A 13,412-nucleotide genomic window follows, 5' to 3' on the forward strand; every position below is an offset into this window, starting at 1 on the left:
GTTATGGCTTATTGAATAGACCTCACCCATCCCCCTTCTAGAAGACTAGACAAGGTTTTGTGCAGGCGACCGCACTTATGGCTCCATTTCTATAGAACTAGATAAATGGATACGGCACCTCCAAGAACAGTTTGATGAAGAATGATATCCAAGATTTCCTCTAATGTTATCTAGTTAGCTAGATTAGCAAGAAAGCTTGCAAGCTAACAGTTGAAGATTGGGCTCAAAATTATGCTTAGTGTTTAGACTGACAAGAGTAGTAAAATTTTGTAATCGAGACTGGAACATGAACCATCATGGCTCAGTGCTTAGTATACTGCAGAAATGCTTTTGTAAATCCCTCGCTAGCCCTCCAAATCCCAAAATGTCACATGGGATTATGATTAACAAAAACACTCTTATTTTTCTATTCTTTTATTTTCTTTCTCTTCTCATATAAATTAGTTATGAGTGGGTGGACATGCTACAGTCCAAAAGAGTGTGTTGATGAGTCACACTAGACAGAATTAAATCTTCTCCTTAGTGATGTTTCTGAGTATGGTCAAAGTGGTGCAGAGGGGGATGTTTAATCTGCTTGTATAATGGTTTAATTTTTTTTTCTCAGCTGTGTCACGCTGACTTTTGTTCGCTTACACTTGACAGCACTTTTTCATGCCTCATTCATCTCTTTAGCACAGTTTTACATCAATCAAGGGGAGGCAAAAACCATGGTTCTTAACATTTTGTCAACTGGGAAACCATTTTGCAGAGTGTTGCGAAAAAGACACTTGCCTTTGAAGTCAGGCGGATTTGTTGTGCATTTGACAGCGAGTGGGAGTGTTTTTTCAGTAGGTGTTTGAGGTTGATTTGTACCAAGAACAAACCGTAAGGACAAATAGTTCATAGTACATTTTTAAAATGTATGTATGTTTTTGATATACAACCCCAATTCCAATGAAGTTGGGACGTTGTGTAAAACATAAATTAAAACAAAATACGATGATTTGCAAATCCTTTTCAACCTATATTCAGTTGAAAACACTACAAAGACAAGATATTTAAACAGATAAACTGTTGTTTTTTGCAAATATTCACTCATTTTGAATTTGATGCCTGCAACACGTTCGAAAGAAGTTGGGACAGGAGCATGTTTACCACTGTATTACATCACGTTTCCTTTTAACAACACTCAATAAGCATTGTGGTGGAATTCTTTCCAATTCTTGCTTGATGTACAACTTCAGTTGCTCAACAGTCTGGGTTCTCCATTGTCATATTTTGCGCTTCATAATGCGCCACACATTTTTAAAGAGAGACAGGTCTGGACTGCAGGCAGGCCAGTCTAGTACCCGCACTCTTTTACTACGAAGCCACGCTGTTGTAACACATGCAGAATGTGGCTTGGCATTGTCTTGCTGAAATAAGCAGGGACGTCCCTGAGAAAGACGTTGCTTGGATGGCAGCATATGTTGCTCCAAAACCTGTATGTACCTTTCAGCATTAATGGTGTCTTCACAGATGTGCAAGTTACCCATGCCATGGGCACTAACACATCCCAATACCATCAGAGATGCCGGCTTTTGAACTTTACGCTTATAACAATCCAGACAGTCCTTTTCCTCTTTGGCCCGGAGGACATGATGTCCATGATTTCCAGACCACAGGACACTTTTCCACTTTGCGTCAGTCCATCTCTGATGAGCTCGGGCCCAGAGAAGCCGGTGGCGTTTCTGGGTGTTGTTGATATATGGCTTTCACTTTGCATGGCAGAGATTTAACTTGAACTTGTAGATGGAGCGACAAACTGTGTTCACTGACAATGGCTTTCTGAAGTGTTACTGAGCCCATGTGGTAATATCTGTTACAGAATGATGTCAGGTTTTAAATGCAGTGCCGCCTGAGGGATCGAAGGTCACGGGCATTCAGTGTTGGTTTTCTGCCTTGCCGCTTACTTGCAAAGATTTCTCCAGATTCTCTGAATCTTTTGATGATATTATGGACTGTAGATAATGAAATCCCTAAATTCCTTGCAATTGCACATTGAGAAACGTTGTTCTGAAACTGTTGGACTATTTGCTCATGCAATTGTTCACAAAGTTGTTAACCTCGCCCCATCCTTGCTTGTGAACGACTGAGCCTTTCAGGGATGCTCCCTTTATCCCCAGTCATGACACTCACCTGTTTCCAGTTAACCTGTTCACCTGTGAAATGTTCCAAACAGGTGTTTTTTGAGCATTCCTCAACTTTCCAAGTCTTTTGTTGCCCCTTTCCCAACTTCTTTGGAACGTGTTGCAGGCATCAAATTCAAAATCAGTGAATATTTGCAAAAAACAGTGAGGTTTATCTCTTTGAACATTAAATATCTCATCTTTGTGGTGTATTCAATTGAATATAGGTTTAAAAAGATTTGCAAATCATCGTATTCTGTTTTTATTTATGTTTTACACAACGTCCCAACTTCATTGGAATTGGGGTTGTAGGTATGTAGGCATTTATGCTTCTTTATGTTCTATGGACAAAATCATTCTGTAAGTCTTATTTCTGTTCATTTTCTGATCATAAGCCAATTGGGTTAATGAGGACTGTTTTACTCGGAACATTTCCTCTGAGTAATGTTCTTGGTATGTTGGCCTTGATTACCCTTGTCACTGTGATTTTAAAACTGACTTTTAAATAAACTTTTCCTGAGATCAGTTTCTCTCAGTAAAGGATGTTAATCCACACCTGCTAAAAGTTACAAAAATAAACAGCTGTCATTCAGCCTGTATTCAGTCTTTACTGCATTTAGCATTCAGGCTTAACATAATGTCCATAGCTTTTTTGAATTTTAATCTGTAACAGTGCAGCATTGTTTTTCTTGAAACTCTCATTTGCACATTGCTGCATTATTTATCTGAGGATTTTGACAACTATTTCTTGATCTTGGTAATATGTGTACTCTTTTAAATGTTGTGGCTGGTCCTGAAACTTGTCATGAATGGAATGTCATTTTATTTTTACTGTAAAGTATCAACAAAACAGTAACTAATTATTTTAATGATGCCTTTATCCTTTTGTTTATAGAAAGATTTTATTTTTCAAAAATATTCAGTAACTGCAGTATAAAAATCCATGACTAAGTAGTGAAAAGGAAAACAAATACCTGAATGAATAAGAAAATGACTATTAAACTTTGATTTTTATTTTGACTATTGACTATTAAATGACTATTTAAACTTTATCTTCTTTACATCCTTTCTGTCTGAACCTGGGACATGGCAAAAATAGTACTCTCTGTTTTGTATTGTGTTGTTACAGTTCTGGCAAATTGTGTTATAACATCCCAATTTTTGCTTCTGAAAAGGTTCTAGAGAAGTTCACATCTCATCTGACCCAGATGAGGTTGCTTAATCATCATGACCTTCACACTCTCACCAAGTACCAGCTCATTCTGGCACGGGAGCAGTTCAGACGCAACCCACCACCTCACATCATGGTACAGCATGCTACTGCTAGTAACAGAGTTCAAATGGGCTAATTTGTTAGTCAAGTTGAAATGTTCAAAACTAGGAGACTGTTTGCACAAGTCTGTAAAATATGACTATGGTGGTGGTGATAAATAAGCTTGCATTGAAATGATGTTTGTCTCTTTGATGAACAGGGTGCACAGCATGGTGTGCTAGAGGGAGATTTTGCTATGTGCATTAGCCTCTACCATGGCTATGAACTTCTGCAGCAGATGGGCCTTAGATCTCTCTTTCTATTCACACAAAACATCATATTGGGCTTCAAAGGTACTGGTTACATTTGACTATTTAAAAAAATAATAATAAAAAAATGGGATTTTCATGACTCTGTGCCTGGAGTCTAGTCTGAGCCACAGATGTGCTGCCCACAAAGGAATGGAAATACTCTGATAGATGTGTTGCATGCTGAGATAGCCACTAGTATCAGATGTCCTATTCCTGCCAAAGTATGTGTTTTTGGCCACCTGAGTGTTAAATTAATTTTTTTTGTTTTGAGTTCTAGTTGTGAAAATTCATACAGTGACTGACATTTTGAATGTATTTTCAGAGTCCTCTCGAGCCAGAAATGAACTGCAGCGCAGCCCTGTCTTCATGGCACTTTACAAAGAAATGGAAGCCATGTTTCTGACACTGACCAAAGGTAGGTGCTGCCACCCATGATATTGTTTTATGTGAGAACCTTTCTTTTAACATTATTTAACATTACTTGCATTAACAAATGCAAGGGACTGATCAGACTTGTTTTTCCATTTGTAGGCCCTAATGAGCAATATTTTTACAGTCACCCAAAACTTCAGAAATTGGATGATGTTGTACTACAGCACTTCAAAACATGGTCTGAGAACTCAGGTGAACTGTATCACTTGTCATTGTGTTATAATCTTTCCATTTCTCATGGTCATAAATTCCATCATTTTATGTCACTTTTTTAATACTTGTTCTATTGTTGTATATTTCTTTGTGGACATTGCACTTTGTATGCATACTAGCACAGCTGATTTCTAATCTGATGTTGTTCCTTGTAATACATCACCTTCGGCACTCAAAGCACTTAAAAATATAGTGTTTTTGCTCTTTTTAACTTTCACAGAAGTTTCAAAAAAGGGACAGTATGTGAAATACTATGAAAGACAAAGTAGCATTCCCTTTGACCTGTATAAAACTAAACACAATACAAAAACCTGATATTTAAAATTTTATATGTTTTTATGCTCATTCTAAATTAGATGCCTGCATTTTAGTCATACTTAATTTTTGGGGAAAAATAATGTTTGGGGACACTTAATGTTTGGAGACCGAAGACTCCTGTTGATAATGTTCCGTAAGTAGAATTTTTGGCACTCTTCTATTACACAAGTCTTGATAAAGCAGCCATGCTAAGTTCCTGAAAAAGACCTTGTCTAGATGGCATTATATTTTGCTCTTAAATGTGTATATGTCTTTCACTGTTAAGTGTCTCTACAGATGCTCATGTCTTGAGTATTAATATACCTCTATACCATGACAGCTCCTTGCTTTTGAACTTTATGCTGGTAGCAATCTGGAGGGTCTCTTTCTTCATAATGTCTGTTCATTTTCACAGACAATCTGAAAGGTTGACTTGTCAGATCACAATACACATTCACTGTGCACCAGTCCATTTCTAATATGAACACCATAGTCTTAACTTGCATTTGGGGATGCATAGACTTCCAGAGAGTATTCCAGAACCCATGTGGTCACAGGCATTCAGTTAAGATTTTCAGCTTTGCTCTTTCTCCTTATACCGTGATACTTCTGATGAGGGTGAAATACCTTAAAGTCCTTGCAAACTTGTTGAGGAACATTGTTTTTGAACTGTTGGATTATTCACTGGTGCATTTTTTTTTTTTTTTTTGCAATATGGCGATCCTTACATTGCATGTTTAAAGATGTGTGTTTTTTTTTTTTTTTTTTTTTTATATAAATGTTCCTACAATGCTCCTAGTCTTAAATAGTGCATCAGTTCTATTCAAAAAGCAGTAACGTTTATATGGTTATATATCACTGACAAAAATCAATGCATGACATTGAATAATTATAAATCAGAGTTGGTATCTTGCTATCTTCAATTTTGGGTCCAGTCTTATTTAATATCTACATAAATGATATTGCTACCTCTGCTTCAACCTCAGACTGCAAAATTCACCTTTATGCAGATGATACGATTTTATATTGCTCAGCTGATTCTATTCATGCTGCAACAAGAAAATTACAGAGCTCATTTAATGCTCTGCAGGTGGCGTTATATAAGCACAAACTAGTTTTAAATGCCACGAAAACTTTTTGTTCATGCTGTTTTCCAGGTCTTTTAATACTGATTTTAGTACTGTAAATATTACTACCCCGGCAGGATCCACTATTGAGGGAGTCAAAGAATATAAATACCTTGGCATATGGCTGGATGATAAACTCAGTTTTAAACCACACATAAATAAACTAGTCAGTAAATGCCGACAGAAGCTGGGTTATTTTTATAGACATAAGACCTGTTTCCCCATGCACGCCAGAAAAAGACTAGTTGAAGCAACTTTACTATCAGTGCTGGACTATGGTGACGTTATCTATAAATATGCTCCCTCCAGCTCTCTCAAATTACTGGACCCAGTGTATCACTCTGCCCTGAGGTTAATGACTGGAGATCGGTACAGAACTCACCACTGTGAGCTGTATGCGAAAGTTGGGTGGCCCTCTTTAACGGTACGAAGGGAAACACATTGGTTGATTTTTATTTATAAGACACTCTCCGGTCATTTGCCAGAATATATCACTTCATTGATGAATACAAATAACAGTAATTATCAGACTCGCTCTAGTAATTGGATCAGCTGCCAGGTACCAAGAGTTTTTACTGAACTGGGAAAATCTGCTTTTAGTCACAGTGCACCAGTGAGCTGGAATTCACTACAGGAAACACTAAAGTACTCAGCTCACTGGTGTCACTCAGTCATTTTAACTTTTAATATTTTAACTTTTAATATCAAACCACCTACAGACAGCCTGTACCTGTTTTACTTAATCATATTTATTCGTAACTTTTATTTTTGTGTTAGTTCTCCTTAGTTCTTTATCTCTTTTTATTTATTTATTTATTTCCTCTCATTTTATTTTAAGTTTTTTTTATCATTACTTTTTAAATTTGTGATATTGTACTATTACCTTACTAATTTCTTATCTGCTTTTGATCTTAATTTCTTACCATTTAAATCTCAAGTTCTATTTTTTATCTACTTTTATTCATTATTATTTAAAATTTTCTTTTAATTTAAAATGATTAAATGTAGTTATTATTTTCTTTGTCATGTCAATCCCTGTTTTTGTAAATGCTCGGCTACATTGAAAATGAGGGTTGCCCTCAATGTACTTCCGAGTCAAAATAAAGGTTGGTTGATTGATTGATTGATTGATTGATGGTTAAACACAAAATATCTTGTTTTTGTGATGTTTTCATATAAGTACAGACCAAAGAGGATTTACAAATGACACCTTTTCTTTAATTTATGTTTCACATAAGTGTTAAAACTTCTCTGGAACTTACTGTTCTTTGGGGCTACAACGTAGTGTTTGGCTTCACACTGTCTTTAATAATAAATGTTTTGTAGGCATGCCCTATCTGAATGAACTCAGAAGTGAAATTAAATAATAGGTTTTATTAATTTATTTGTTTGTTTTGGCTTAGGCAGTTGTCCAGACTCTGGGAACATCTCAGGAGGAATTAACACAAGAGTGATTATTTTCTCTTCGTTCCGTGAGAGTGTTCAGGAGATCGCAGAGATGCTTAACCGCCACCAGCCTCTTATCAGAGTTATGACCTTTATGGGCCAAGCGTCGGCAGGGAAGGGGATCAGAGGGTTCACTCAGAAGGAACAACTTGAGGTAATTATTAGAGGCAGACACCTATATGCATTTCAAAATTCATAATAAAAGCATTAGGCAAATCATGTTATCCTAATTATGCTTTGAATATAATTAGCACAACATGACATGAAAAAAGCATACAACATGAAACGCATACATAACTTCAAAAATTAATTACTAACTGGTTATTCAAAAAATAAAAAACAATAACAATAATTATACGGTCATCCACATTTGCATTGAATGTAAGACATGTCCTAAAGATGAATTAGCCAAGTTTGATAGGTCAAATGACAATGATGGGTCAGGCTGGTGGGAGACAAAGAGAAAACGGGACATTACTAGTTAGTAGGTTTAGAGGTGGGCAAAAATCACTACACTTTAAACCTTCAATATTTTAAACATTAAGATAACAGCAAACAACCAATTTCTATATAAAGATGTTGTGGAGTAATGGCATCCTCAGCAGTGAGTAACTGCCCAGATAAAATTCATTAGTAAAAAAACATTTATTTTTTTACCTGGAAGGGAGGTCAGAGATTGTGTTTAATACTTATATTAGGTTTTAGTAAAATGATAATGATATAAGATGATATTGATATAATCCTAAAATTTCTCTATAATATTGTTACTGATTAATTTTCTACCTCTGTTAGTCAACATATTATAAATCAATCTAGCCTTAATGAATGCCACATATTCTTAAAACATCCACTTTTCCACGTAATACACACAGGTTTTCATACAGCAAAAGGTAGATACATGTTTTAAAATATATTTATTCAATTCAAGTTTATTTGCATAGCACTTTTTACAGCAATGTTGTCACAAAGCAGCTTTACAGAAGTTTGAAAACATACAGTTATAACATATCCCCCAGTGAGCAAGCCAGAGGCGACGGTGGCAAGGAAAAACTCAGTCTGGAGGATGAAGGTTTGGTGATGGTGAGGAGGCCCTGATGGTCAGTCTTCAGCAGGATCTGAGGGTAGTCATTATCTCAGGAAGAGTAAAGAGACAAAATTATTCTGCTCAGGAGTATGATTGTAATAAATATGATTTCCCCCAGAGTGTGGCTGGTGACTGGCAGATCTAACTATAACACCATAAACTAAAAGGAGAAAACCAGAAGGTAACATAGATATGAGAGTACCATGAGACACTGGGATCCCCCCTACTCCACAGTCAACAAACCTGTGTGATCACGTGAAGTGGTGGGTCAAAAGCATCAACATCTCAGTTTACCATAAGCCTCTATGCCCATGAACCCCTGAATCTCCTGCCTTTATCTAAAGGGGAAGGCTAATTATCAAAAGCTAAACTAAACAAATATATTTTCAATCTAGATTTAAAGGTTGAGACTGTGTCAGAATCCCGAACATTAACTGGGAGATTATTCCACAATTGTGGGATCTGAGTAAGTGAGGCGGTTCATAATGGGAAATAAGATCTTGCAGGTACTCCGGTGAGAGACCATGCAGGGCTTTATATGTCAATAAGAGAATTTTATAGTCAATACGGAATTTGATAGGAAGCCAGTGTAATGCTGATAAAACTGGGCTGATGTAATCAAATTTTCTGGTTTTAGTTAGTACTCTAGCTGCAGCATTCTGAACTTATTGAAGTTTATTTAGGTTCCTATTGGAGCATCCTGACAACAATGCATTACAGTAGTCTAGCCTTGAAGTTACAAAGGCATGTACCAAGTTTTCAGCGTCATGTAGGGATAACACATTTTTTTAACTTTAAAATTTTTCGGAGGTTAAGAAACGCTGTCCTTGTAATATTACCTAAGTGTTGATTTACGTTAGAAGATTTTTAGCTACTGAACCAGGTGTTACAGAGAAGTCAGCAAGATTTAACATTAAATCTGAGCATTTATTCCAAGCAGCCTTTGGATCAAGAAAGAGAACTTCTGTTTTATCTGGGTTTAAAAGAAGGAAATTCTGCAGCATGCAGTTTCTTATCTTTTACACAATCTTCTATTTTTATTTAATCTGAATTTATCATCTGGTTTGGCTGATATATGCAGATATGTATCATCAGCATAGCAGTGGAAACTAATTCCATATACAGCCCCAATTCCAATGAAGTTGGCAGGGGCAGGTTTACTACTGTGTTACATCACCTTTCCTTTCAACAACACTCAATAAGTATTTGGGAACTAATTGTTGAAGCTTTGTAGGTGGGTTTCCCATTCTTGCTTCATGTACAACTTCAGTTTCTCAGCAGTGTGGGTCTCCGTTGTCGTATTTTGCGGTTCATAATGCGCCGCACATTTTCAATGGGAGACAGGTCTGGACTGCAGGCAGGCCAGTCTAGTACCCGCACTCTTTAACTGTGAAGCCACGCTGTTGTAACACGTGCAGGATGTGGCTTGGCATTGTCTTGCTGAAATAAGCAGGGATGTCCCTGAAAAATACGTTGCTTGGATGGCAGCATATGTTGCTCCAAAACCTGTATGTACCTTTCAGCATTAATGCTGTCTTTACAAATGTGCAAGGTATCCATGCCATGGGTACTAACATACCCCCATTGTACACTAACATACCCTCGCTTTGCATGGCAGAGTTTTAACTTGCACTTGTAGATGGAGAGACAAACTGTGTTCACTGACGATGGTTTTCTGAAGTGTTCCTGAGCCCATGTGGTAATATCCATTTACAGAATGATGTCAGGTTTTAATGCAGTGGCACCTGAGGGATCAAAGGTCACAGGCATTCAATGTTGGTTTTCTGCCTTGCTGCTTACTTGCAGAGATTTCTCCAGATACTCTGAATCTTTTGATAATATTATGCACTGTAGATGATGAAATCCCTAAATTCCTTGCAATTGTACATTGAGAAATGTTGTTCTTAAACTGTTGGACTATTTGCTCACGTAGTTGTTCACAAAGTGGTGAACCTCGCCCCATCCTTGCTTGTGAACGACTGAGCCTTTCAGGGATGCTCCCTTTATACCCAATCATGACACTCACCTGTTTCCAATTAATCTGTTCACCTGTGAAATGTTCCAAACAGGTGTTTTTTGAGCATTCCTCAACTTTCCAAGCCTTTTGTTGCCCCTGTCCCAACTTCTTTGGAACGTGTTGCAGGCATCAAATTCAAAATCAGTGAATATTTGCAAAAAACAATAAAGTTTATCCATTTGAACATTAAATATCTTGTCTTTGTAGTGTATTCAATTGAATATAGGTTGAAAAAGATTTGCAAATCATTGTATTCAGTTTTTATTTGCATGTTGCTACATACACAAACTAGTCTTGTTCCTTCATAGAATTTTTATGGGAATTGTAAGCTAAATTAGAATACATTTATGCTGACTCCAAAAACTGGACAAATTGAAGCACCTCAGCAGGCATCATTATTTGCCAAGATTTGATTTGGGCATGACTAGGTTGTCTTGCATAAAAATGGTGCCTGAGTAGAGTACTCTATAATGGTCTTTTTGACTAGTGTAGGACAGGTACATTATTCAAAGCCCATTAAAATTTTGTTGCACATGCTCCTTTATCTGGCTATAGATGAAATTCAGTCATTGAAAATCAAAGGTATTTTGGTTTTAATTTGTATATCATCTAGGCAGAAAGATAGAAGGAAAGTGTAGAGCATGTCCTTATCATGCATTGTGGCAGACACTTGACTATGTTTTAATGCTCCTTAAATTTCAAGTTAAACTGGTGGAGAAAACCACTGAAACACAATGTTTACACAGAGATCAAAATTTGTCTTTCATTTTAGAACATAAGGATAAAACTATATGTTGCATGCAAAATAAAATAAGAGCAAAAAATGGCTTTGAGGGTCTTATTGCTTTGGGGCTCATGAAATTGTCATGTGAAATGAACAGCTTTATTTGATCACATGACATGTCTGCAGCAGATATATTTCATAGAATAAGTCTACAGTAGATCTTTTCAAGAAATGAAAGAAGAAATGTCTGCTGCACATGATGATATATAACAACCACATACTGTTTCTGAACTTTAGGATGAGCTATACTTTTTTTTTTCTTTCTCCAAGTGCATTATTCTAATTCTTAACATGAATTGTACTGCGAATTTACATATGTAGGTAATCTAGTTATCTAGTCTAAGATATAACATGTCCTAAGATTTAACATGTACAACAGCAAATTCCTTTGGTTTCTATTTACACTAGCATGCACATCTACCCATAGGTGGTCCATCGGTTCCGAAATGGTGGCTTTAATGTACTGGTGTCAACCTGTGTGGGTGAGGAGGGTCTTGACATTGGTGAAGTAGACCTCATTGTCTGCTTTGATGCACAGAAGAGTCCTATCCGTCTCATCCAGCGCATGGGCCGTACTGGGCGTCATAGGCAGGGACGTATAGTGATGATACTGGCCGAGGGGCGAGAAGAGAGAGTGAGTAGTACTTATTTTGGCACAGTATTGATCCTCATCATTTTATATTGATTTTATTGGATTTGTAATACCATAGTGACAATCATGCTTTGTTGTGACTTATTGAATTACAGTTGTGTGCTAGGCTAGTGCCTGTACCTATGCTGTATGTTATCCATGGGCTAACGTATAACGACAGTTATGAGAACAATCTAACATTTAGCATTTTAGATGTAGTTTAGGAGTTCCTGTCTTTTGGCTCATCCTGTATAATTTTTAATAGAAATATACAGGCCTATTTCTCCTCAGCTGCTATGTTCATAGGTTTGACCATTGTTTTGTTTTTAGGTGTTTAGGAGAATGTTAGAGCTTTTGCATCTTTTTGTGAACATTTTGTTTTTTTCTTTACAATCACTGTATCTGCTCTACAGACCTATAACCAAAGCCAAAGTAACCGGCGTAAAGTGAATAAATGCATCATAGGAAACAAGCACAGCTTCCAAATGTTTCCCAACAGCCCCAGGATGGTACCAGTTGGTTTCACCCCCACCTTGCACAAAATGCACATTACCTGTGGCAATTTTGAATCTAAACACACTAACCATGGCTCCATCAAGGGTAGGCAATCACTCCCCAGGGACACATTATCACTGCTCAACTCTCCTGCCCAAGGTAAGAGTCTCAGAGTCACCAAACGGTCTCAGGGGACATTTTTTGTAAGCACACATTTATGACATATTTTTATGAAGGTAGTTTTTAATTTGCTTTTGGCTTTTGTTTCTTTTTTGTTTGGTGTCTGTGTGTGCTTGTGTGTGCATATGTGTGTAATTATGTGTGAGATTTATATATAAACCATAGTTACTTTCAGTCAAATGACAGTGTAATTTGCTGGTTTACTCACTGTACTGACTCAATTAAGTTGATGCTCTCACAGCATACATTAGACTCAATTTGAAAGTGGTCATCATGGATGAGATGCATTATGATTAATAGATGGCAGGGCTGTCCATGTAAAAGTGATGGAAGCTAACTTGTTTGTTATATTGTTAAGAAATTGCTCCCCTACGCTTGGGTTGCAATAAGCTTTTAATGTTCAGTTAGCATATTGGCCTAGAAATTTAATTGTGGTGCATTCCTAATGCTTTTGTTTTGTTAAATTGTTGTTGAACTGTTGAACATTCTTAAAAGGAGATTGATTGAAGGTAACTACATCTGTTTTAAAACATAAAGCCAAGCAAAATAAAATGGGTCAAGTGGACATTAACAAAGCTATTTAGCTTGCCAACTTCAGGTAACAGAAGTTAGCTAACATTACTTTTGTTGGACAGAATTCCTCAGAAATGGTGAACACTGAATACAGTAACCAATTTTATGTTATGTGATGCTATATTGGTAGAGACTGTAGTGATTAATTCACTAACAAGTGCCTTCTCAGTCACATCCTTAGCAACATGCTTACACTTAGCAAAACATCTTTGGCAACGTGTTCATGTTGAGCCACATGTCTTTCAGCATAGACACATTTATTTCAGCAGAGACTCTATATATATATATATATATATATATATATATATATATATATATATATATATATATATATATATATATATATATATAATTTGTATTTTTTTTTTTTTAAGGAAAATTGTACCTGTTTAGTGTTCAGCCCTCCCTGGCCCTATGAGAAAA

General features: G+C 36.6%; 1 protein-coding gene across 3 annotated transcripts in view; it reads left to right on the forward strand.

The window, feature by feature from the left end:
• Nucleotides 1-13,412, forward strand: part of fancm (FA complementation group M) — a 66,835-nt gene that overhangs the window by 24,875 nt on the left and 28,548 nt on the right. For all 3 annotated transcript variants that reach the window (XM_037542092.1, XM_017713805.2, XM_017713804.2), the window contains exons 5-11: nucleotides 3,323-3,454; nucleotides 3,620-3,752; nucleotides 4,033-4,125; nucleotides 4,242-4,334; nucleotides 7,183-7,379; nucleotides 11,538-11,744; nucleotides 12,155-12,395. In XM_037542092.1, coding sequence (XP_037397989.1) covers nucleotides 3,323-3,454; nucleotides 3,620-3,752; nucleotides 4,033-4,125; nucleotides 4,242-4,334; nucleotides 7,183-7,379; nucleotides 11,538-11,744; nucleotides 12,155-12,395 — 1,096 coding nt within the window. The remainder of the gene's footprint in view (nucleotides 1-3,322; nucleotides 3,455-3,619; nucleotides 3,753-4,032; nucleotides 4,126-4,241; nucleotides 4,335-7,182; nucleotides 7,380-11,537; nucleotides 11,745-12,154; nucleotides 12,396-13,412) is intronic.

Source organism: Pygocentrus nattereri, chromosome 10 (genome assembly GCF_015220715.1).
Source record: "Pygocentrus nattereri isolate fPygNat1 chromosome 10, fPygNat1.pri, whole genome shotgun sequence".
Lineage (NCBI taxonomy): Eukaryota > Metazoa > Chordata > Actinopteri > Characiformes > Serrasalmidae > Pygocentrus > Pygocentrus nattereri.